The 22556-nt window shown below is 37.9% G+C and overlaps 1 protein-coding gene across 1 annotated transcript in view; it reads left to right on the top strand.

Moving 5' to 3' along the window:
• Positions 1–586: 586 nt before the first annotated feature.
• Positions 587–22556, top strand: part of BRDT (bromodomain testis associated) — a 68193-nt gene continuing 46223 nt past the window's right edge. Inside the window, exons 1-5 of the mRNA XM_045895391.1 lie at positions 587–775; positions 1704–1841; positions 3464–3578; positions 19108–19280; positions 19820–20173. Of these exons, the coding sequence (XP_045751347.1) occupies positions 587–775; positions 1704–1841; positions 3464–3578; positions 19108–19280; positions 19820–20173 (969 nt within the window). The remainder of the gene's footprint in view (positions 776–1703; positions 1842–3463; positions 3579–19107; positions 19281–19819; positions 20174–22556) is intronic.

Genomic DNA, 22556 nt, shown 5'->3' with positions numbered 1-22556 from the left:
TAGATTTTAAAATAAATCACTTTAGGGGTGCCTGGCTGGCTCAGTCGGTAAAGCATGTGACTCTTAATCTCAGGGTCATGAATTCAAGCCCCACATTGTGGGTGGAGCCTCCTTAAGTAAATAAATAAATCATTTAAATTAGCCAGAAAAGTCCTCTATTTTGATTTTCTTCTTTCATTGAATTAATTTTAGAGTAACTACATACCACGGTTATGTTTAACATTTCCTATTATTTCTTTTTTACCAGAAACTTATAGACTTTAACAACTCAATTTGTATTTTAGAAAAGCAGAGGAAATACTGTGAAAGTTTGAAATACCTTAAATCATCCAAAACTAAGGCATACATAATGAAACAACTCTTAGTACTTATACAGAAAGAGGTTCGTATTTGTTTACAGATGTATTAATCATTTGGCTTTTTTGTTGTCTTAATCATGATGTGATGTAAAATATAATATTACACTTTTTAGTTCCTATAGAAACCATTTTAAATGTGCTTTGAAGATAACTCAGTTTTATTTTTGTATTTTAAGGACATGTACTTATAGGCAACATTATAATATCAGGATTTGACCCCGTTGACAATGTCTCTGTCAAGTCGACAAACAGCTATTGTTAACCCTCCACCACCAGAATATATAAATACTAAGAAGAATGGGCGATTGACAAATCAACTGCAGTATCTACAAAAAGTTGTCCTGAAGGCTTTATGGAAGCATAGTTTTTCCTGGCCTTTTCAGCAGCCTGTGGATGCTGTGAAACTAAAGTTGCCAGTAAGTATATCTCTCAAAGAAATAGACTAGCCTTTAATATTATGAAATACACTTAATTTAATAAAGACCTCTAATTTATTCTGTACCACTGAAGAGTTTTCCCATGAGTATTTTTCCTAAACAACAAAGTTCATTTTTCTGAGCATTGAAATTCTTATTTTAACAGTTTGTTACATTATAGTACATGTTTTTTTGTTATACAATGTGTTACCTGACTTTTTTTTTTTTTTTTTAATGATTTATTTACTTTAGAGAGAGAGAATGTGTGTGTGTGAGTGAGCAGGGGAAGGGGCAGAGGGAGAGAATCTCCAGCAGGCTCTGTCCTGAGCCTGGAGTCTGATGTGGGGTTCCATCCCATGAACCCAAGATCATGACCTGAACCAAAACCAAGAGTCAGATGCCCAACCAACTGAGCCACCCAGGCGCCCTTCACTTGACCTTTTGGTGCAAGGTTGTCATGAATGTCACCTTCTTCATGAAGTTGATCTTGACACTTCTTGGTAGCCATAGATGCATCATATACAGAATTCAACTTTAGGTCTTCTCTTAGGTATTTTCAGCCATCTGACAACATAATGGTTAAGTAATTTGTTGCATAGTTAGCAAACCATGATGCTGGGATTATACTCTGTATCTGTCAGACTCCATAAATTTTAGGTTTTTCTTCTTCATGCCCTTCACTTTTTATTTTCCAGGATAGTTCTACCCTTACATTCTTGTTTTTGTTATTCTTTGTTATTTTTTCTCTGAAAAAAATGCCATGGCAGTCAGCTTTGTTTCTCAGTACAAAAGTTTCAGTTTCCAAATTATGGCTTTTTAAAGGTAATCTAGTTAAAGTATATAGCTTCTTAAATTTCTTTGTGTACCAATAGTTGCAGTGAATTTGTTCTTACTACTAATGTTTAGAATTTCTTCTTAAAAACTGTAGGATTATTATACCATTATAAAGACCCCAATGGATTTAAATACAATTAAGAAGCGCTTAGAACATAAGTATTATGTGAAGGCTTCAGAATGTATAGCAGACTTCAACATAATGTTCTCAAATTGTTATTTATACAACAAGGTATGTAAGTCTTATGTTATACTTGATAATTCTTTGCTTTTATAGAAGATGTGTATAAAAAGTGTGCTGATTTCAGATTTCAAGTCTTGATTTGGGGGGATTTTACATATTTTTAAGGATAATGTTTATTTTTTACTGGATTTCATAATTTTTATGTATCTATTTATTTAATCTATTTGCCATAATTTTGCCTGAATAGCTGTGATGGTTTCTTATGTTTTAAAAAGTGAAATACCAATGATAGTTGGTTTTTGTAAGTATTAATGTTCCCTACCATACTTCTGCCATTTTAATTATAAATGTTAAACTTTATTATATACTGATCTTGGTTAAATGTTCATGGCATGAATTCAGACAAATTACATACATCTAAACTTCATGACCAGTTAACTTAAAGATGAGACACATTCTCTGTTATATTCCAATAGTACTATTTGTATTTTCATTAATGCACTGGCTTGTCTGATAATGTATGTGGACATTTGACCTTAATCTTTACTTTTGCTTTCATCCTATAAAGCTGGATTTGTGTATATTAATTTTTTCTCCATATAGTATTCCTCTTTCCCAGAGTATTGCATTCTTTTTAAGCTGTTCTATATCTAAAAATTTTAAAACTTATATCCCATTTATTCAGAATCACTGGTGATGCTGGTATGTAATAGAAATTTTGGTTCTCGGGCGCCTGGGTGGCTCAGTTGGTTAAGCGACTGCCTTCGGCTCAGGTCATGATCCTGGAGTCCCGGGATCGAGTCCCACATCAGGCTCCCTGCTCAGCAGGGAGTCTGCTTCTCCCTCTGACCCTCCTCCCTCTCATGTTCTCTGTCTCTCATTCTCTCTCTCACAAATAAATAAAATCTTAAAAAAAAAAAAAAGAAATAAAAAAAAAGAAATTTTGGTTCTCAAACTATCAGTGCCATCTTAAATTTAAGACTCTTAGCCAATATGATTTTTTTTTTAATGAGAACTAATGGCATTCTGAAAGTACCATTGGCAACTTCATTTTAATTTAACAATTCCAAGTGTACTTTAACATTTAACATTTTAAAATGAAGTTCAGTAATTTTCCTAACATACCTAACTTCAAAGTAAGTGTTCTCTGCTTTAGCCTTTTGCTTTGTAATCTACTTAGTTTTTTATCAGTAGTGAATAAAGCAAGCCAAAGACTTCTACGCAGATAGTTAAGATTTAAAAACTGGAAGAAAAAAAAAAGGTTTAAAAACTGAGTTAGCTCTGCAGTGTCATTATATCACTTAGTTAATTGAAAACTACATCACATCAAGTCAAATCATGTCCTTCCCACAGCCATGAACATATTTTAACTTATTAGTGAGGTAGAAATTTTAATTTCTAAAACCTTTTTGTATTAGTAGGACTGGTTGGATTGTAACCCTTTAGTACTCAGAAGGGCTACCTGGGTTATTTTTAGAAGTTAAAAGGGTAGAATGTTAGAATTTAAAATATGAGCTGATACACCATTTTCTGTACTTAATTTAGAAGTGATAAATACTGTTTAATATTATCTAAGAGTACTGTGTCACTGCCTTCTCTAAGGTAGCCTGAATTGTTGAAATTTGGTACAGTGACCATATTGCATAACCTTATGTTTATATATTTTCTAGCCTGGAGATGACATTGTTCTTATGGCACAAGCTCTAGAGAAGTTGTTTAGGCAGAGATTATCTCACATGCCGCAAGAAGAACAAATTGTGGGTGGTAAAGAAAGAATAAAGAAAGGTAAGACAGAAAAGGTTTATGTTTTCTTACTTTCTCTATCTTGTGAATTATATATGAATGTGTGTATGTGTGTGTGTATAAATATAATGACTAGAACTAAATAATAAATCCCTCAAAGGAGGTAGACATTCAGAGTCCTTCTATATCCGGGCGCCTGTGTGGCACAGTCAGTTAAGTGTCTGACTTGGTTTTGGGTCAGGTCGTGATCTCAGGGTTGTGGGATCGAGCCCTGCACCAGGCTCTGCATGGAGTCTGCTTGGGAATGTCTCTCCCTCTTCCTCTGCCCCACATACACGTGCTCTCTCTTTGTCTCTCAAAATAAATGAATCTTTTTTTTTTTAAAGTCCTTCTAAATCCTATTGTATTGGTATAAAATGTCCATTTCAACAGTAAGGCAAATTTTGAAAGCAAAGATGGCTATCGTGCAAGATTAGGGAGAATTGTATTGATTATAGCCTTGGAACCTGAGATTTCCTATAGTATAGTGCCATTCACATAGTAGGCACCCAGTAAAGTTATTAGTATTTTTAGTGGATCTTGTATCTGTGCTATAATAATAAGATGGCCAAAATTGGCAATGTTCCTTGTACCAAAAGATCCCATAGGTAAGAATGAAATGTTACTGTTGGGTCTGAAGATTCTCCTTTTTTCTAACTCTTTCTTAATTAAAAAAAAAAAAAAAAAAAAAAAAAACCTTTGAGGGAAACATTTTACAGCTAATAATTAGAATATTTAAATATGAAGTTAAAAAACTATCTTAAGTATTCAGATGGATTTATTGTAGAGGTTAACCAAGGTTGTCATAGATGAAATGTTGGTTTATTTTTGGATCACTGATGTTGTACATTTTAGATAAGCTTAATCATTCCATGTTAGTTTCCTCATGTATAATGTCAGGAAAATATTTCACTTTCGTGGTTGAAATATTTATAAAGCATACAGTTAAGTGGCTGGGGTATAGGAGACTTACACTACTACAAAGGTGGTTTTTATTGTACTATTTTTCCTTGTTGGTAGATCTTTAAGATGGGTCATGACTTAAAGCTTTACTCAATCCTGTGAGGTACACACACTCTTTTTTATTAAAGTTCTTATTTTATTCTCACCTTTGGAAAAGGTTGATCTTAAGCCTGACAATATAAGGCCTAGGGTTCTGAAAGAGGATTAAAATAAGCCCTTACATTAAATGTGTAGATTGCTACATATTTAATGCAATCCCTATCAAAATACCATCAACTTTTTTTCAAAGAAATGGAACAAATTATCCTAAAATTTGTATGGAATCAGAAAAGACCCCGAATAGCCAGAGGAATGTTGAAAAAGAAAAGCAAAGCTGGTGGCATCACAATTCCGGACTTCCAGCTCTATTACAAAGCTATAATCAAGACAGTATGGTACTGGCACAAAAACAGACACATAGATCAATGGAACAGAATAGAGAGCCCAGAAATGGACCCTCAACTCTAGGTCAACTAATCTTCGACAAAGCAGGAAGGAATGCCCAATGGAAAAAAGACAGTCTTTTCAACAAATGGTGTTGGGAAAATTGGACAGCTGCATGAAGAAGAATGAAACTGGACCATTTCCTTACACCACACACAAAAGTAGACTCAAAATGGTTGAAAGACCTAAATGTGAGAAGGAGTCCATCAAAATCCTAAAGGAGAACACAGGCAGCAACTTCTTCGACCTCAGGCGCAGCAACTTCTTCCTAGAAACATCGCCAAAGGCAAGGGGAGCAAGGGCAAAAATGAACTATTGGGACTTCATAAAGATAAAAACAAAACCAAAAGACAACTGACAGAATGGGAAAAGATATTTACAAATGATATATCAGATAAAGGGCTAGTATCCAAAATCTGTAAAGAACTTATCAAACTCAACACCCAAAGAACAAAGAATCCAATCAAGAAATGGGCAGAAGACATGAACAGACATTTCTCCAAAGAAGACATCTAAATGACCAACAGACACATGAAGAAGTGCTTAACATTGCTCGGCATCAGGGAAATACAAATCAAAACCTCAATGAGATACCACCTCACACCAGTCAGAATGGCTAAAATTAACAAGTCAGGAAATGACAGATGTTGGCGAGGATGCAGAGAAAGGGGAACCCTCCTACACTGTTGGTGGGAATGCAAGCTGGTGCAGCCAATCTGGAAACAGTATGGAGGTTCCTCAGAAAGTTGAAAATAGAGCTACCCTATAACCCAGCAATTGCACTACTGGGTATTTACCCCAAAGATACAAATGTAGTGATCCAAAGGGGTACGTGCACCCCAATGTTGATAGCAGCAATGTCCACAATAGCCAAACTATGGAAAGAGCCCAGATGTCCATCGACAGATGAATGGATAAAGAAGATGTGGTGTACACACACACACACACACACACACACACACACACACACACACAGGAATATTATGCAGCCATCAAAAGGAATGAAATCTTGCCATTTGCAACGACGTGGATGGAACTGGAGGGTATTATGCTGAGCGAAATAAGTCAATCAGAGAAAGACATGTATCATATGATCTCTCTGATATGAAGAATTCTTAATCTCAGGAAACAATCTGAGGGTTGCTTTAGTGGTGGGGTTGGGAGTTGGGGTGGCTGGGTGATAGACATTGGGGAGGGTATGTGCTATGGTGAGCTCTGTGAATTGTGCAAGACTGTTGAATCACAGACCTGTACCTCTGAAACAAATAATACATTATATGTTTAAAAAAAGGAAGAAGATAGCAGGAAGGGAAAAATGAAGGGGGGGAATCGGAGGGGGAGACGAACCATGAGAGACTGTGGACTCTGAGAAATAAACGGAGATTTAGAGGGGAGGGGGGTGGGGGGATGAGTTAGCCTGGTGATGGCTATTAAAGAGGGCATGTACTGAATGGAGCACTGGGTGTTATATGCAAACAATGAATCATGGAACACTACATCGAAAGCCAATGATGTAATTATGGTGATTAACATAACATAATAAAATAAAAATTTAAATAAATAAAATAAGCCCTTATAAGGTAGATAATATATAGATCAGTATGCTATTTAAATTGCTAAAGCAAAGTGATAATTATTGCCAACTTAAAATATTATCTCTAGCAAGGTAAAAATGCTTTTTTTAGAATGCTTCCCTTAGAAAAAACACTTTAATAACATTCTTAATGTGTAAGTTTTAGCTGCTTGTTTCAGATGCTCAAATTACTGCTAAGAGCATAAGTTTCCCTCAGACAAAAATTCTTTGACTTTCTCTGTCAATATGTAATTGGATGTTTGTCACTTACAATGTACATATTAAGGGGTTACAAAGATGTATAACCACCCTAACTCTCAAGTTCAATTTATATTTTAGTTAGAAATAAAACTTCAGGGGCTGCTAAGGTGGCTCATTCAGTTGAGCGGCTGACTCTTAATTTGGGCTCAGGTCATGATCTCAAAGTCCTGGGATCAAGCCCCGTGTCAGGCTTTGCGCTCAGTGGGGAGTCTGCTTCAGGTTTCCCTCTCTACTCACCCCCTCCTTGACCCTCGCTTTCTTGCTCTGTCTCTCCCTCTAAAATGAATGGATCTTTAAAAAATAAATAAATAAAACTTTAAAAAACAATAAGACAATGCATTATAATAAATGTCAGATGAAATTACGCATAGTACATGCTATGGTTCAAGAGAATAAGAAGTTGATTCGCACTGGTAAAGCTGGGGAAAGCGTTACTGGTGATAGAACTTGAGTCTGGCCTTGAGGGATTGGTAGGATTTGGCTTTGGAGTAAAGATCTAGGTTTCCAAATAACTTTTTCTAGGAACATTCTGCTGCCAGAGTCATGTCATTTTTATGCACCGTGGTAGGGAAACTGTCATATGACAATAGCTAGTCCAAATAATGGCAAAGAAAAAATTTCAATTTAGTACATTAAATTGAATTGGTGTTGATTTATATGTTTTTTATTTTATTTTTTAGAATTGATGTTGATTTATTGATTGATGAAATACTTGAGTAACTTTTAGGTGCTACAACACAGTTCTAGTTCTTGGGACATATCAATGAATGAAACAAAAACTTTTTTTTTTTTTTTAATTTTATTATGTTAGTCACCATACAATACATCATTGATTTTTGATGTGGTGATCCACGATCCATTGTTTTCGTATAACACCCAGTGCTCCATGCAGTACGTGCCCTCCTTAATACCCATCACTGGGCTAACCAATCCCCCCTCCCCCCTGCCCTCTAAAACCCAGTTTGTTTCTCAGAGTCCATTGTCTCTCATGGTTCATCTCTCCCTCCAATTCCCTCTCCCCATTTTTCCCTTCCTTCTCCTAATGTCCTCCATGTTATTCCTTATGTTCCACAAATAAGTGAAACCATATGATAATTGACTTTCTCTGCTTGACTTATTTCACTTAGCGTAATCTCCTCCAGTCCCATCCATGTTAATGTAAAAGTTGGGTATTCATCTTTTCTGATGGCTGAGTAATATTCCATTGTATATATGGACCACATCTTCTTTATCCATTCGACTGTTGAAGGGCATCTCGGCTCTTTCCACAGTTTGGCTATTGGGGACATTGCTGCTATGAACATTGGGGTGTATATGGCCCTTCTTTTCACTACATCTGTGTCTTTGGGGTAAATACCCAGTAGTGCAATTGCTGGGTCATAGGGTAGCTCTATTTTTAAATTTTTGAGGCACCTCCACACGGTTTTCCAAAGTGGCTGTACCAACTTGCATTCCTACCAATAGTGTAAGAGGGTTCCCCTTTCTCCACAACCTCTCCAACATTTCTTGTTTCTTTCCCTGTCCATTTTTGCCGTTCTAACTGGTGTAAGGTGGTATCTCAATGTGGTTTTGATTTGCATTTCCGTAATGGCTAAGCATGATGAACATTTTTTCATGTGTCTGTTAGCCACTTGCATATCTTCTTCAGAGAAGTGTCTTTTCATATCTTCTGCCCACTTTTTGACTTGATTATTTGTTTTTTGGGCGTTGAGTTTGAGAAGTTCTTTATAGATCTTGGATACCAGCCCTTTATCTGTAGTGTCATTTGCAAAAATCTTCTCCCATTCTGTGGGTTGCCTCTTTGTTTTGTTGACTGTTTCCTTTGCTGTGCGGAAGCTTTTCTTGATGAAGTCCCAAAAGTTCATTTTTGCTTTTGTTTCACTGGCTTTTGGAGATGTATCCTTTGTCAAAGAGGTTACTGCCTTGTTCTCCTCTAGGATTTTGATGGATTCCTGTCTCACATTGAGGTCTTTCATCCACTTTGAGTTTATCTTTGTGAATGGTGTTAGAGAATGGTCGAGTTTCATTCTGCATGTGGCTGTCCAATTTTCCCAGCACCATTTATTGAAGAGACTGTCTTTTTTCCATTGCATGTTTTTTCCTGCTTTGTCAAAGATTATTTGACCATAGAGTTGAGGGTCCATACCTGGGTTCTTTATTCTGTTCCATTGGTCTATGTGTCTGTTTTTGTGCCAGTGCCAGTACCATGCTGTCTTGGTGATCACAGCTTTGTAATATAGCTTGAAATCGGGCAATGTGATGCCCCCAGCTTTGTTTTTCTTTTTCAACATTTTCTTGGCAATTCGGGGTCTTTTCTGATTCCATACAAATTTTAGGATTGTTTGTTCCAGCACTTTAAAAAATGTCATTGGAATTTTGATCGGGATGGCATTGAAGGTATAGATTGCTCTGGGTAGCATAGACATTTTAACAATGTTTATTCTTCCGATCCATGAGCATAGAATATTTTTCCATCTTTTTGTGTCTTCTTCAATTTCTTTCATGAATGTTTTGTAGTTCCTAGAGTATAGATCCTTTACCTCTTTGGTTAGGTTTATTCTGGGGTATCATATGGTTTTTGGTGCTATTGTAAATGGAATCGTTTCTCTAATTTCTCTTTCTACAGTTGCGTTGTTAGTGTATAAGAAAGCAACTGATTTCTGTGCATTGATTTTGTATCCTGCCACATTACTGAATTGCTATATGAGTTCTAGCAATTTGGGGGTGGAGTCTTTTGGGTTTTCCACATAAAGTATCATGTCGTCTGTGAAAAGAGAGAGTTTGACTTCTTCTTTGCCAATATGAATACCTTTTATTTCTTTTTGTTGTCTGATTGCTGTTGCTAGGACTTCTAGTACTATGTTGAACAATAGTGGCGAGAGTGGGCATCCTTGACGTGTTCCTGATCTTAAGGGAAAGGCTCTCAGCTTTTCCCCATTGAGGGTGATATTCGCTGTGGATTTTTCGTAGATGGATTTTATGAACTTGAGGAATGTTCCCTCTGTCCCTATACTCTGGAGAGTTTTAATCAGGAAAGGATGTTGTATTTTGTCAAATGCTTTTTCTGCATCAATTGAGAGGACCATATGGTTCTTCTCCCTCCTCTTATTAATGTGTTCTATCACATTGATTGATTTGCGAATGTTGAACCACCCTTGCATCCTGGGGATAAATCCCACTTGGTCATAGTGGATGATCCTTTTAATGTATTGTTGGATCCTATTAGCTAGGATTTTGTTGAGGGTTTTGGAATCCAAATTCATCAGGGATATCGATCTGAAATTCTCCTTTTTTATGGGGTCTTTGCCTGGTTTGGGGATTAAGGTAATACTGGCCTCATAGAATGAGTCTGGAAGTTTTCCTTCTGTTTCTGTTTTTTGAAACAGCTTCAGGAGAATAGGTATTATTTCTTCTTTGAATGTTTGGTAGAATTCCCCAGGGAATCCATCAGGCCCTGGACTCTTGTTTTTTGGGAGGTTTTTGATCACTGCTTCAATCTCGTTCCTGGTTATTGGCCTATTCAGATTGTCAATTTCTTCCTGTTCCAGTCTTGGCAGCTTATAGGTTTCTAAGAAGGCCTCCATTTCATCCAGATTGCTCAGTTTATTGGCATATAGTTGTTGATAATAATTTCTAATAACTGTTTCTATTTCCTTGGTGTTAGTCGTGATCTCTCCCCTTTCATTCATAATTTTTTTAATTTGGGTCCTTTCTCTTTTCTTTTGGATAAGTCTGGCCAGTGGTTTATTGATCTTATTAATTCTTTCAGAGAACCAACTTCTAGTTTCATTGATCTGATCTACTGTGTTTCTGGTTTCTAATTCATTGATTTCTGTTCTAATTTTAATTATTTGTCTTCTAGTGCGTGGCTTAGGCATCGTTGGTTGCTTTTTCTCTAGTTCTTTAAGGTGTAGAGTTAGTTGGTGAATTCGGGATTTTTCTGTTTTTTTGAGTGAGGCTTGGATGGCTATGTATTTCCCCCTTAGGACCACCTTTGCGTATCCTGTAGGTTTTGGACTGATGTGTTTTCGTTCTCATTGATTTCCATGAATTGTTTTTCTTTGATTTCCTGGTTGACCCAAACATTCTTGAGCAGAGTGGTCTTTAGCTTCCAAGTGTTTGAATTTCTGCCAAATTTTTTCTTGTGATTGAGTTCCAGTTTTAGAGCATTGTGGTCTGTGAACATGCAGGGAATAATCTCAGTCTTTTGGTATTGGTTGAGACCTGATTTGTGACCCAGTATATGGTCTATTCTGGAGAAAGTTCCATGTGCACTCGAGAAGAATGAGTATTCTGTTGTTTTAGGGTGGAATGTTCTGTAAATATCTATGAGGTCCATCTGGTCCAATGTATCATTCAAAGCTCTTGTTTCCTTGTTGATTTTCTGCTTTGATGATCTGTCCATTGCTGAGAGTAGAGTATTGAGGTCTCCTACAATTAACGTATTGTTATCAATATGACTCTTTATTTTAGTTAACAGTTGGCTTATGTAGATGACTGCTCCCATGTTGGGGGCATAGATATTTACAATTGTTAGATCTTCTTGTTGGATAGACCATTTACAATTGTTAGATCTTCTTGTTGGATAGACCCTTTAAGAATGATATAGTGTCCTTCTGTGTCTCTTATTACAGACTTTAGTTTAAAATCTAATTTGTCTGACATAAGAATTGCTACCCCAGCTTTCTTTTGAGGTCCGCTGGCATGGAAGATGGATCTCCATCCCTTCACTTTCAGTCTGGATGTTTCTTCAGGTTCAAAATGAGTCTCTTGTAGACAGCATATGGATGGGTCCTGTCTTTTTATCCAATCTGCAACCCTGTGCCGTTTTATGGGAGCATTTAGGCCATTCACGTTGAGAATGATTATTGAAAGATATGAATTAATTGTCATCATGTTGCCTGTGAAGATGTTGTTTTTATAGATTGTCCTGTAAATTTCTGTTGTGTATCACTCTTGGGGTCTTTCTCCTTTTATAGAACCCCCCCTTAATATTTCTTGCAGGGCCGGCTTAGTGGTCACATATTCTTTCAGCTTCTGCTGGTCGTGGAAGCTCTGCATCTCTCCATCCATTCTAAATGAAAGCCTTGCCAGATAAAGTGTTCTTGGCTGCATGTTCTTCTCATTTAGTACCCTGATTATGTCTTGCCAGGCCTTTCTGTCTTGCCAAGTCCCTGTGGATAGGTCTGACGTTATTCTGATGTTCCTCCCTCTGTACGTAAGGAATCTCTTCCCCCTTACTGCCCTTAAGATGGTTTCCTTGGTTCTAAGATTTGCAAGTTTTACTATTACATGCCGGGGTGTTGGCCTGTTTTCCTTGATATTGGGAGGGGTCCTCTCTTCCTCTAGGACTCGAATGTTTGTTTCATTTCCTAGATTAGGGAAGTTCTCAGCTACAGTTTGCTCAAATACATCTAGTCCTCTCTCTCTCTCCACTCCCTCTGGGATTCCAATTATTCTGACATTGGAACGCTTCATGGTGTCACTTATTTCTCTGATTCTATTTTCATGGATTCTGAGTTGTTTTTCCCTGGCCTCCTCTTTTCCCTTTTTATCTATTATATTGTCTTCCAGGTCGCTTATTCTCTCTTCTGCCTCAGTTACCCTAGCTGTTAGATTATCTAGATTGGATTGGATCTCATTGATAGCATTTTTAAGTTCTGCCAATTCACCTTTTTATTTCTGCCCTTAGAGACTCTATTTTGCCATTAATTGATTTCTCCATTCTAGCCATTGTCTTCACAATTGCTAGCCTGAATTCCATCTCCAACATCTTGGTTATATCTGCATCCATTTGTAAATCTGCAGCATAAGTCATAATCTCTGAGTCTTTTCTATTTTGGGGGCTCCTCCTCCTAGTCATTTTGTTGATGGGTGTTTGAGGGAATGTATAGAGTCCAAATTATTGACCAGAACCCAAGCAAGATGCACCTGTTTTCTTGGGACCTTAGGGTTGCTGGCCTCTTGTTTTCCCAGCCTGTCTTCTGCGGGAGGGGCCTGCCGCGCTGTTACTCAGGCAACCCTGTTTGGGCGGAGTTGCCCTGCCCCCCTGTGGCGGGGGATGGGCTCAGCGGGAATCAGTTTTGGGGGCTTTTGTTCTCTGGCGGCTTTCCGCGTCTCTTCCGCGAGTCAGAGCAGAAGAGACCGTTTCCAACCCTCTGCCTCAGAGCAGAGAGATCGCAGTCTGTTCTTCAGTGAGCTCTCCAGGCCACACTGTCTCCATTTCTGTCCGTGCTGCTATAAACTGCAGCATCCTGGGTAGTGCACCCCTCCGCAGGGCTCCCAGTCCTGCCTCCAGGTCGGGCCTGTCTCTGCCCTTTGTGCTTCTAAAACCACCAGCCGCTCCCAGTTCGTGCACACGTGTGACCCCGCTACTCCGGGTTTCCGCCCCGGGGGCTGCCCTAAAGACCTTTCCCTGCCGCTACCGGTCTGCGAGTCTGTGCCCTGTATGCAGCACACGAGGCTGTCACTCACCGGCGGTGTAGGATCCCCACGGCCAGGCACCCTCCCGCTGCCGTTTATCCTCCGATATCTGCCTGCGGAATCACGGCTCCCTGCTTCGTACCTCAAAACCAACCACCTACAATATTCTGTTTGTAGAGATCCAGATCTTCTTACATCTCAGGCTGGTTTCGTGGGTGCTCAGAGTGGTCTGGTGGATATCCAGCTCAATTCCAGGGACCAGTTGAAATAGGGTCCCCTACTCCTCCGCCATCTTTCCCCCCTCCTCCTGAAACAAAAACTTTTGCCATCTTGGAATTTATATTCTAGTCAAAAAAGAGAGGCAAACAAACCTGATGGGTTCTGAGTGGGCCTAATTGAGAAGTTAAGATTTGAACAAAGAAGAACATTCCAGGCAGAGGGATCAGCTAGAGCAAAGGTCTGTAACAGGATCCTTTCCTCTTCTGTCACTTTGGGCCATTGCCTTCATGACCTGGATCTTCCCTCTAACCTCTTCACCTTGTTTGTCAAGGATTTTATTCCTTTGGTTATCCCCTTTGTTTCGTATATCATTAATCTCTCCTTTGTAGACTTAGTCTCATTACTCCATAAACAGGCTCTAATATCTTGTCTTTAAAGTTCATCTTTTACTTGTCTCTTTGCAGCTACTGTCCCATTTTTTTGTTTTTCTCTTATACATTCATGAACTCATTTCAGTATAGGTTTTAGCCTCACTACATCACCAAGAAGATTCTTACCACACCACCTAAAAAGTTCTTGTCAGTCATGGTCTCTTACAGTCTTGATGTGGCAAATTTAAGTAATATTTTTCTATTCTCATTTTACTTGACCTCTGTCAGTATTTGCATTAGAAGGCTACTATCTCTTTCTTTTCTTTTCATTGATTAAAGAATGCACATTTTATTATTCTTAAGTCCAAAAATAGAATATCTGTTACCTTATTACAGTTTTGATTTTTTTTTCTCACCAAATCAAATTTTATTCCATCAAGGCAGACACTGGTAAGTAGATAGGTATTTATCGTAACAGTTGGTTGTAGAAAAGTTTACTATGTTCACCCTCTTTAATTTAAATTCAATTAATAACATATAGTGCACTATTAGTTTCAGAGGTAGAGTTCAATGATTCATCAGTCTTATATAATACCCAGTGCTCATCACATCACATGCCTTACCCACTGTCCATCACCCAGTTAACCCACCCACCCCCACCCCTCCAGCAACTTCAATTTGTTTCCTATGATTAAGAGTCTCTTATGGTTTGTCTCCCTCTCTGATTTTGTCTTGTTTTATTTTTTCCTTTCTTCCCCTTTGATCCTGTTTTGTTTCTTAAATTCCACATAGGAGTGAGATCATACGATAATTGTCTTTCTCTGACTTATTTCACTTAGTATAATACCCTCTAGTTCCATCCACATCATTGCAAATGGCAAGATTTCATTTTTTTTTTGATGGCTGAGTAATATTCCATGGTATACATATACCACACCTTCTGAATCCATTCATCTGTTGATGGACATCTGGGCTCTTTCCATAGTTTGGCTATTGTGGACGTTGCTGCTATCAACATTGGGGTGCAGGTGCGCCTTCGGATTACCACATTTGTATCTTTGGGGTAAATACCCAGTAGTGCAATTGCTGGGCCATAGGGTAGCTCTATTTTCAACTTTTTGAGGAACCTCCATACTGTTTTCCAGACTGGCTGCACCAGCTTGCATTCCCACCCACAGTGTAGGAGGGTTCCCCTTTCTCCACATCCTCACCAACATCTGTCATTTCCTGACTTGTTAATTTTAGCCATTCTGACTGGTGTGAGGTGGTATCTCATTGTGGTTTTGATTTGTATTTCCCTGATGCCGAGTGATGTTGAGCACTTTTTCATGTGTCTTTTGGTCATTTGGATGTCTTCTTTGCAGAAATGTCTGTTCATGTCTTCTGCCCATTTCTTGATTGGATCATTTGTTCTTTGGGTATTAAGTTTAAGTTCTTTATAAATTTTGGATACTAGCCCTTTATCTGATATGCCATTTGCACATATCTTCTCCCATTCCATAGGTTTCCTTTTAGTTTGTTGACTTTTTCCCTTGCTGTGCAGAAGCTTTTTATCTTCATGACGTCCCAATAGTTCATTTTTGCTTTTGTTTCCCTTGCCTTTTGCGATGTGTCTAGCAAGAAGTTGCTGCAGCTGAGGTCGAAGAGGTTGCAGCCTGTATTCTCCTCAAGGATTTTGATGGATTCCTGTCTCATATTTCAGTTTTTCATCCATTTCGAGTCTATTTTTGTGTGTGATGTAAGAAAGTGGTCCAGTTTCATTCCTTTGCATGTGGCTGTCCAATTTTCCCAACACCATTTGTTGAAGAGGCTATCTTTTTTCCATTGGATATTCTTTCCTGCTTTGTCAAAGATTAGTTGACCATAGAGTTGAGGGGCCATTTCTGGGTTTTCTATTCTGTTCCATTGATCTATTTGTTTTTGTGCCAATACCATACTGTCTTGATGATTATAGCTTTGTAATAGAGCTTGAACTCTGGAATTGTGATACCATCAGTTTTAGTTTTATTTTTCAACATTCCTTTGGCTATTTGGGGTCTTTTCTGGTTCCATACACATTTTAGGATCATTTGTTCCAGCTCTGTAAAAAAAAAATTGATGGTATTTTGATAGGGATTGCACTGAATGTGTCGATTGCTCTAGGTAGCATAGACACTTTAATAGTATTTGTTCTTTCAGTCCATGAGCATGGCAGGTTTTTCCATTTCTTTGTGTCTTCCTCAGTTTTTTTCATGAGTCTTTTATAGTATTCTGAGTACAGATCCTTTACCTCTTTGGTTAGATTTATTCCTTAGGTATCTCATGGTTTTTGGTGCAATTGTAAATGGGATCGACTCCTTAATTTCTCTTTGTTCTGTCTCAGTGTATAGAGATGCAACTGATCTCTGTGCATTGATTTTATATCCTGCCACTTTGCTGAATGCCTGTATGAATTCTAGCAATTTTGGGGTGGGGTCTTTTGGGTTTTCCACATAGAGAATCATGTCATCTGCAAAGAATGAGAGTTTGACTACTTCTTTGCCAATTGGGATGCCTTTTATTTCTCTTTGTTGGCTGATTGCTGAGGCTAGGACTTCGAGTAGTATGTTGAACATCAGTGGTAATAGTGGACATCCCTGCCATATTCCTGACCTTGGGGGAAAGCTGTCAGTTTTTGCCCATTGAGAATGCTATTTGCTGTGGGCTTTTTATATATGGCTTTTATGATGATGAGGTATGTCCCCTCTATCCCTACTATGGGAGTTTTAATCAAGAAAGTATGCTGTACTTTGTCAAATGCTTTTCCTGCATCTATTGAGAGGATCGTGTGGTTCTTGTCCTTTATTTTATTGATGTATTGTATCCACATTGATTTTGCAGATGTTAAACCACCCTTCCAGCCCAGGAATAAATCCCATTTGGTCGTGATGAATAATCCTTTTAATGTACTCTTTCTTGAAATGCCTTTATTCTTGGTGCACACTCTAATTTTGTGAGTTTACTTTCCATTGTGTAGTACTCTTATTTATCCTTTTCTATTAAACCTCTAAAATATTGGAGTTTTCTTTTCAGGGCTTGATATTAGATATTCTTTTTCTAAATTCCATCTGTATGCTATTAATCCCCAAATTATGTCTCTAATATAGCCACTGGACATTTCCACCTGGATGTCTTATACACATCTTATCATTTAACTGGCTCACAGTTAAATACTGATATTCCTCAGATTATTCCGTATAACAGAAAATGCTACTAATACACAGTTATTCAAGCCAGAATAGTAGAAGTTGTCCTTGATTCCTTCCTTCCTCTGATTCTTTCTCACATTCTGTTCCATAGTAAGTCATTTGTATTCAACCCTCAATTTGTTTTTGCAGTTATCCTAGGTCAGGCTACCATCTTCTTATTCCCTGTGATCCTGATTATTCTGTGTGGTCTATAATAGCAAAGGCAGTATTTTAAAAATAAACTAGAATACATCATTAGCCTACTTAAAGCCTCTCTTTAGCTTCCCATGTTAAAATGAAGTCTGAATTCCTACTATGGCTCTTTGTGATCTGGTATTTGCCCAATTCTCCATTCTCATCTTGAGCTACTTTCTTCTCATTCCCTGGTTTTCCCTACTGATTGTCTCAAAATACATTTTTACTGCCACCCCATTCTCTGACTGGCTACTTCTTATCTTTATGGTAACATCTTAATTGGTACCTCTTCAGAGAGGCCTACTTGGCTTATCTTCTTTATAGTAGGTCTCTGCCTTAATTTAGTCAGCACCCTATTTATTTCCATTCTAGCAGTCAACATCACTTGTAATCAATTTGATTGTTTTTTTTTTCTATTTCTTACACTAGACAGTGTGCTCACCAAGGACAGAAACTGTGTCTATCTTGTTCATTATTGTGCTCTAGCACCTAGAAAGGTGGCTTGATACATAATGGCATGCAATAGATGTTCATGGGGTCCTCTTACATTCCAAGTTATGTATTAGGCACAAGAGATATTGTAGAGATTGAAACAAAAAGTTCCCTTCCCCTCTCAGAGCTTTTTTTTTTTTTTTTTAAGATTTTATTTATTTATTTGACAGAGAGAGACACAGCGAGAGAGGGAATACAAGCAGGGGGAGTGGAAGAGGGAGAAGCAGGCTCCACGCAGAGCAGGGAGCCCGATGCGGGACTCGATCCCAGGACCCTGGGATCATGACCTGAGCCGAAGGCAGTCGCTTAACCGACTGAGCCACCCAGGCGCCCCCCTCTCAGAGCTTTTTGTTCTAGTTCAGGAAATTAGTAAAATTAAGTAAATGTGAGTATTCCTCATTATACTTAGCCGTGTTTAGCTCCTGAGTTCAAAGAGCCACAGTTGGGATATCAAAAGATACGAGGTTATCTCAATCTATTTGGTTCCTAAGTTTTAATTTGTGGATAATGAGAACTCAGAGATTGAGGAATACAAGCCCCCTTTTTTTTTTTTAAGATTTTATTTATTTATTTGACACATAGAGTGAGAAAGAGAGCACAAGCAGGGGGAGTGGCAGGCAGAGGGAGAGGGAGAAGCAGGCTCCCGCTGAGCCTGATGTGGGGCTCAATCCCAGGACCCTGGGACCATGACCTGAGCCAAAGGCAGATGCTTAACCGATTGAGCCATCCAGGCGCCCCAACCCTGTCTTAAAATATATTCAAACCTTTTTGGTTCCTGAGTTTGTTAAGCAAGAATTCGGAGAGTCGGGGATACCTATATGCTGCATGTCAAATGTGATAATGGCAGGAAAAAAGTAAGAATAAGAGAACAAAGGAGTGGGGTTGAAAGACAGTTGTTTTACATAGGATGGCCTGAGAAGGTAACATTTCAGTAAAGGTATGAAGGGAATTTGGAGTGAGCCATGAGGATATCTCCTTCCAGGCAGAGAGAATAGTCTGCTTCTGCTTACCAAATTTGAGGATTTGTGGCAGGCCAGTAGGCTGAAGTGAAATAAGTGAAGGGGGCAATGATAGGAAGTAAGGTTGAAGGAGGGTGGTGGGAGGGTGGAGGGCACATAGAGAGGTCATGCAGGTCCTTACAAAGCATTGTAGGTTTGAAGTCTCCAATATTATATCTAAACTGCTCTGACAACTGTTAGCAAGTGTGTGGGGGAGGGTTTCAAAGGGGAATGGGAGTATATTGTGCTTATATTGCTAAAAAGCTGAACTAAATGAATTAAAATAGAATATTAAGAAAAATAGTTTATATTTTACTCACATATTGACTCTGGTTCACACATTACTAGGCATTCAACATAATGTAGCAGTTTCTTCTGTTAAAGAAAAACAATCCCCCAAAGCACTAGAAAAAGTATTTAAGCCACAAGTGATTCCCTCTGTATTTCCTGAGACATCAGTTTCTCCTTCAAACATGGCACAAGATACTCCACTCAACTCTGCCTCACAAACAGTGGCCCAAGTAAGTTCACTGTAGCTTTAAAATGTTTTAATGTAAGGAGTTGTTGTGATGACTAAACCTTTTTTTTAAGTTGATATGAAAAACAATTGGGCTTCAGCTTACCACAGTTAATCTTTTTGTCTGTGTACATTTTGTAACAGAGACCTAGGATGTGAACCAAATTTTAGAGACTTCTTGGTAGAATTTGAACTGGTTTACTGTATTTTTAGTGTTAATATCAGTTGCCCAACTATCCATTCTGTGTGTTATATAACTTCTTTTGGGTTGATAATTAAAATTGTATACCATAGCTGATTTCGGGTATTCAGAAACTTGAATAACTTGATATAAAAAATTATATCTTTATTTATCTCAAAGGTTTACACAAAACAATTCTTTGGATATTAGGAAGAAAATACTTGAACTATTTATTTTACCTATAAAAGAGAAATTAACCTTTACTAATATTTAATAAAAGGAAGACTTGGTGCTGCTAAGTTTGAAAACTTGCTCTGAATGTCCCCTTAATTATAGTTTTTGTTGTTGTTGAATTGTTTCAGGTTACAAGGGGTGTGAAGAGGAAAGCAGATACCACAACTCCTACAACTTCAGTAGTTAAAGCAAGTGGTGAATCTTCCCCAATGCTTGCAGAAAAACAATCAGTGAAAATGCCACCTATAAAAGAAAATGTGCTGAAGACTGTTTTGCCAGATTCTCAGCAACAATGTAAAGTTGTAAAGAATGTTAAAGTGACTGAACAGTTACGGCACTGTAGTGAGATTCTTAAAGAAATGCTTGCAAAGAAACACTTATCCTATGCGTGGCCCTTTTATAATCCTGTTGATGTTAATGCTTTGGGGCTCCATAACTACTATGATATTGTGAAAAATCCAATGGATCTTGGTACTATTAAGGTAAATGTTGTCCTAATAAGAGAAAGTCCTTTTCTTGATTATAAAAGTAATCTTGTCATTGTAAAAATTGTTTTAATTCAGAAAAAGATAATGAAGAAGTTTAAAATCATTAGTAAGTCGTATCACCTGGGATGAATCATGGGAAAATTTTTAAACATCTTTCTTTTTCTTCTATTCAAACATACCCATTGTTCTTTCCCACAATGTTTGAGTGACAGTATGTAATATAACTCTGTACCCTGAATTTTCACTTACTATGTTGTAAACATTTTTCTCATTATATATTCAAGATTATATATATATATATATATTTTTTTTTAAGATTTTATTTATTTATTTGACAGAGAGAGAGACAGCAAGAGCAGGAACACAAGCAGGGGGAGTGGAAGAGGGAGAAGCAGGCTTTCCGCCGAGCAGAGAGCCCGATGTGGGACTCGATCCCAGGACCCTGGGATCATGACCTGAGCCAAAGGCAGACGCTTAACGACTGAGCCACCCAGGCGCCCTCAAGATTATATTTTTAATGCATAATTCTGATGCAATTTTTTGCGGGGGATAAGGCATTTATATAGTTTCCAAACCTCTCTACACTTTTTTTGGGGGGGGTCTTCTGCTGGCGTGGTCAGGTCTTTTAAATTACTATTTTTTAAATTTTTTTCCAAGTAAACCCTACCCCCAGTGTGGGACTCGAACTCATGACCCCTAAGATCAAGATTCAAATGCTCTACCAACTGAACCAGCCAGGCAGCCCTTAATTTTTAATCGAAGTATAGTTGACATACAATGTTTATATGATTAAGGTGTACAACACAATGATTGACAGTTCTATATTTTATGCAGTACTCACCATGAAAGTGTAGTTACCATCTGTCACCATACAATGTTATTACAGTATTATTGATTATATATTCCCTGTTCTATAATTTTCATCCCCATGGCTTATTTATTTTGTAAGTAGAAGTTTGTACCTCTTAATCCCCTTTACCTATTTCTTTCATCTCCCTCTCCCTCCCTTGCAACCATCAGTTTGTTCTCAGTACTTATTAGACAGTTTCTGTGTGTATGTGTGTTTGTTTTGTTTTTTAGATTCCATATACAAGGGAGATGATATAGTATTTGTCTTCTTCTGTCTTATTTCACTTAGCATAATACCCTCTAGGTCAAACCATGTTGTTGCAGGTGACAAGATCTCATCCTTTTTTATGGCTGAGTAATATTTCACTTGGGGGGGTGTGTGTGTGTGTGTGTGTGTGTGTGTGTGTGTGTGTGTGTGACATCTTTATCCATTCATCTATTGATGGACTCTGAGGTTGCTTCCATACCTTGGCTGTTGTAAGTAATACTGCAATATACTTACATATATTTTTTTTGAATTAGTGTTTTTGTTTTCTTATATGAATTATTTATGTATCTTGGATATTAACCCTGTATCAGATATATAATTTGTGCATCTTTTGTCCCATTCAGTTGGTTGCCTTTTTTTTTTTTTTTTTAAGATTTTATTTATTTATTTGAGAGAGAGAATGAGATAGAGAGCATGAGAGGGGGGAGGGTCAGAGAGAGGCAGACTCCCTGCTGAGCAGGGAGCCCGATGCGGGACTCGATCCCGGGACTCCAGGATCATGACCTGAGCCGAAGGCAGTCGCTTAACCAACTGAGCCACCCAGGCGCCCCCAGTTGGTTGCCTTTTTGTTTTCTGATATTCTTCACTGTGCAAAAGCTTTTTTGTCTGATGTACTTTATTTTTGCTTTTGTTTCCCTGGCCTGAGGGGGAAATGTTGCTAAGGCCCATGTTCAGGAGATTACTACCTGTGTTTTCTTCTAGTTTTATGGTTTTTATGTTTCATTTAGGTCTTTAATCCATTTTGAATTTATTTTTATATATAGTTTAAGAAGGTGGCTCAGTTTTCCTTCTTCTGCACATTAACTGTCTAGTTTTGCAGCACCATTTGAAGAGACTGTCTAGTCCCCATTGTATTTTTGCCTCCTTTGTCATAGGTTAACTGACCATATAAGTGTTGATTTATTTCTGGGCTCTCTGTCCTGTTCTGCTGATGTATCAGTCTGTTTTTATGCCAGTACCACACTGTTTTGATTACTGTAGATTTGTAATGTATATCTTGAAATCTGGGATTGCAGTACCTCTAGTTATGTTCTTAAGATTGCTTTGGTGATTCAAGGTCTTTGTGGTTCCTTAACAATTTTAGGATTATTTGTCCTAGGTCTATGAGAACTACTATTGGTATTTTCATAGGGATTGCATTAAATCTGTAGATTGCTTTGGGTGGCATGGACATTTTAACTGTTCTTCCAGTTCATGAGCATGGTTTATCTTTCCATTTATGTCTTCACTTGTTTTTCATCAGTGTCTTATAATTTTCAG

The sequence above is a fragment of the Mirounga angustirostris genome, unplaced genomic scaffold (assembly GCF_029215605.1).
Source record: "Mirounga angustirostris isolate CCGP_5_RB_7025 unplaced genomic scaffold, mMirAng1.0.hap1 SCAF_4, whole genome shotgun sequence".
Taxonomy (NCBI): Eukaryota; Metazoa; Chordata; class Mammalia; order Carnivora; family Phocidae; genus Mirounga; species Mirounga angustirostris.
This window is presented reverse-complemented; position numbering and strand designations above follow the sequence as displayed.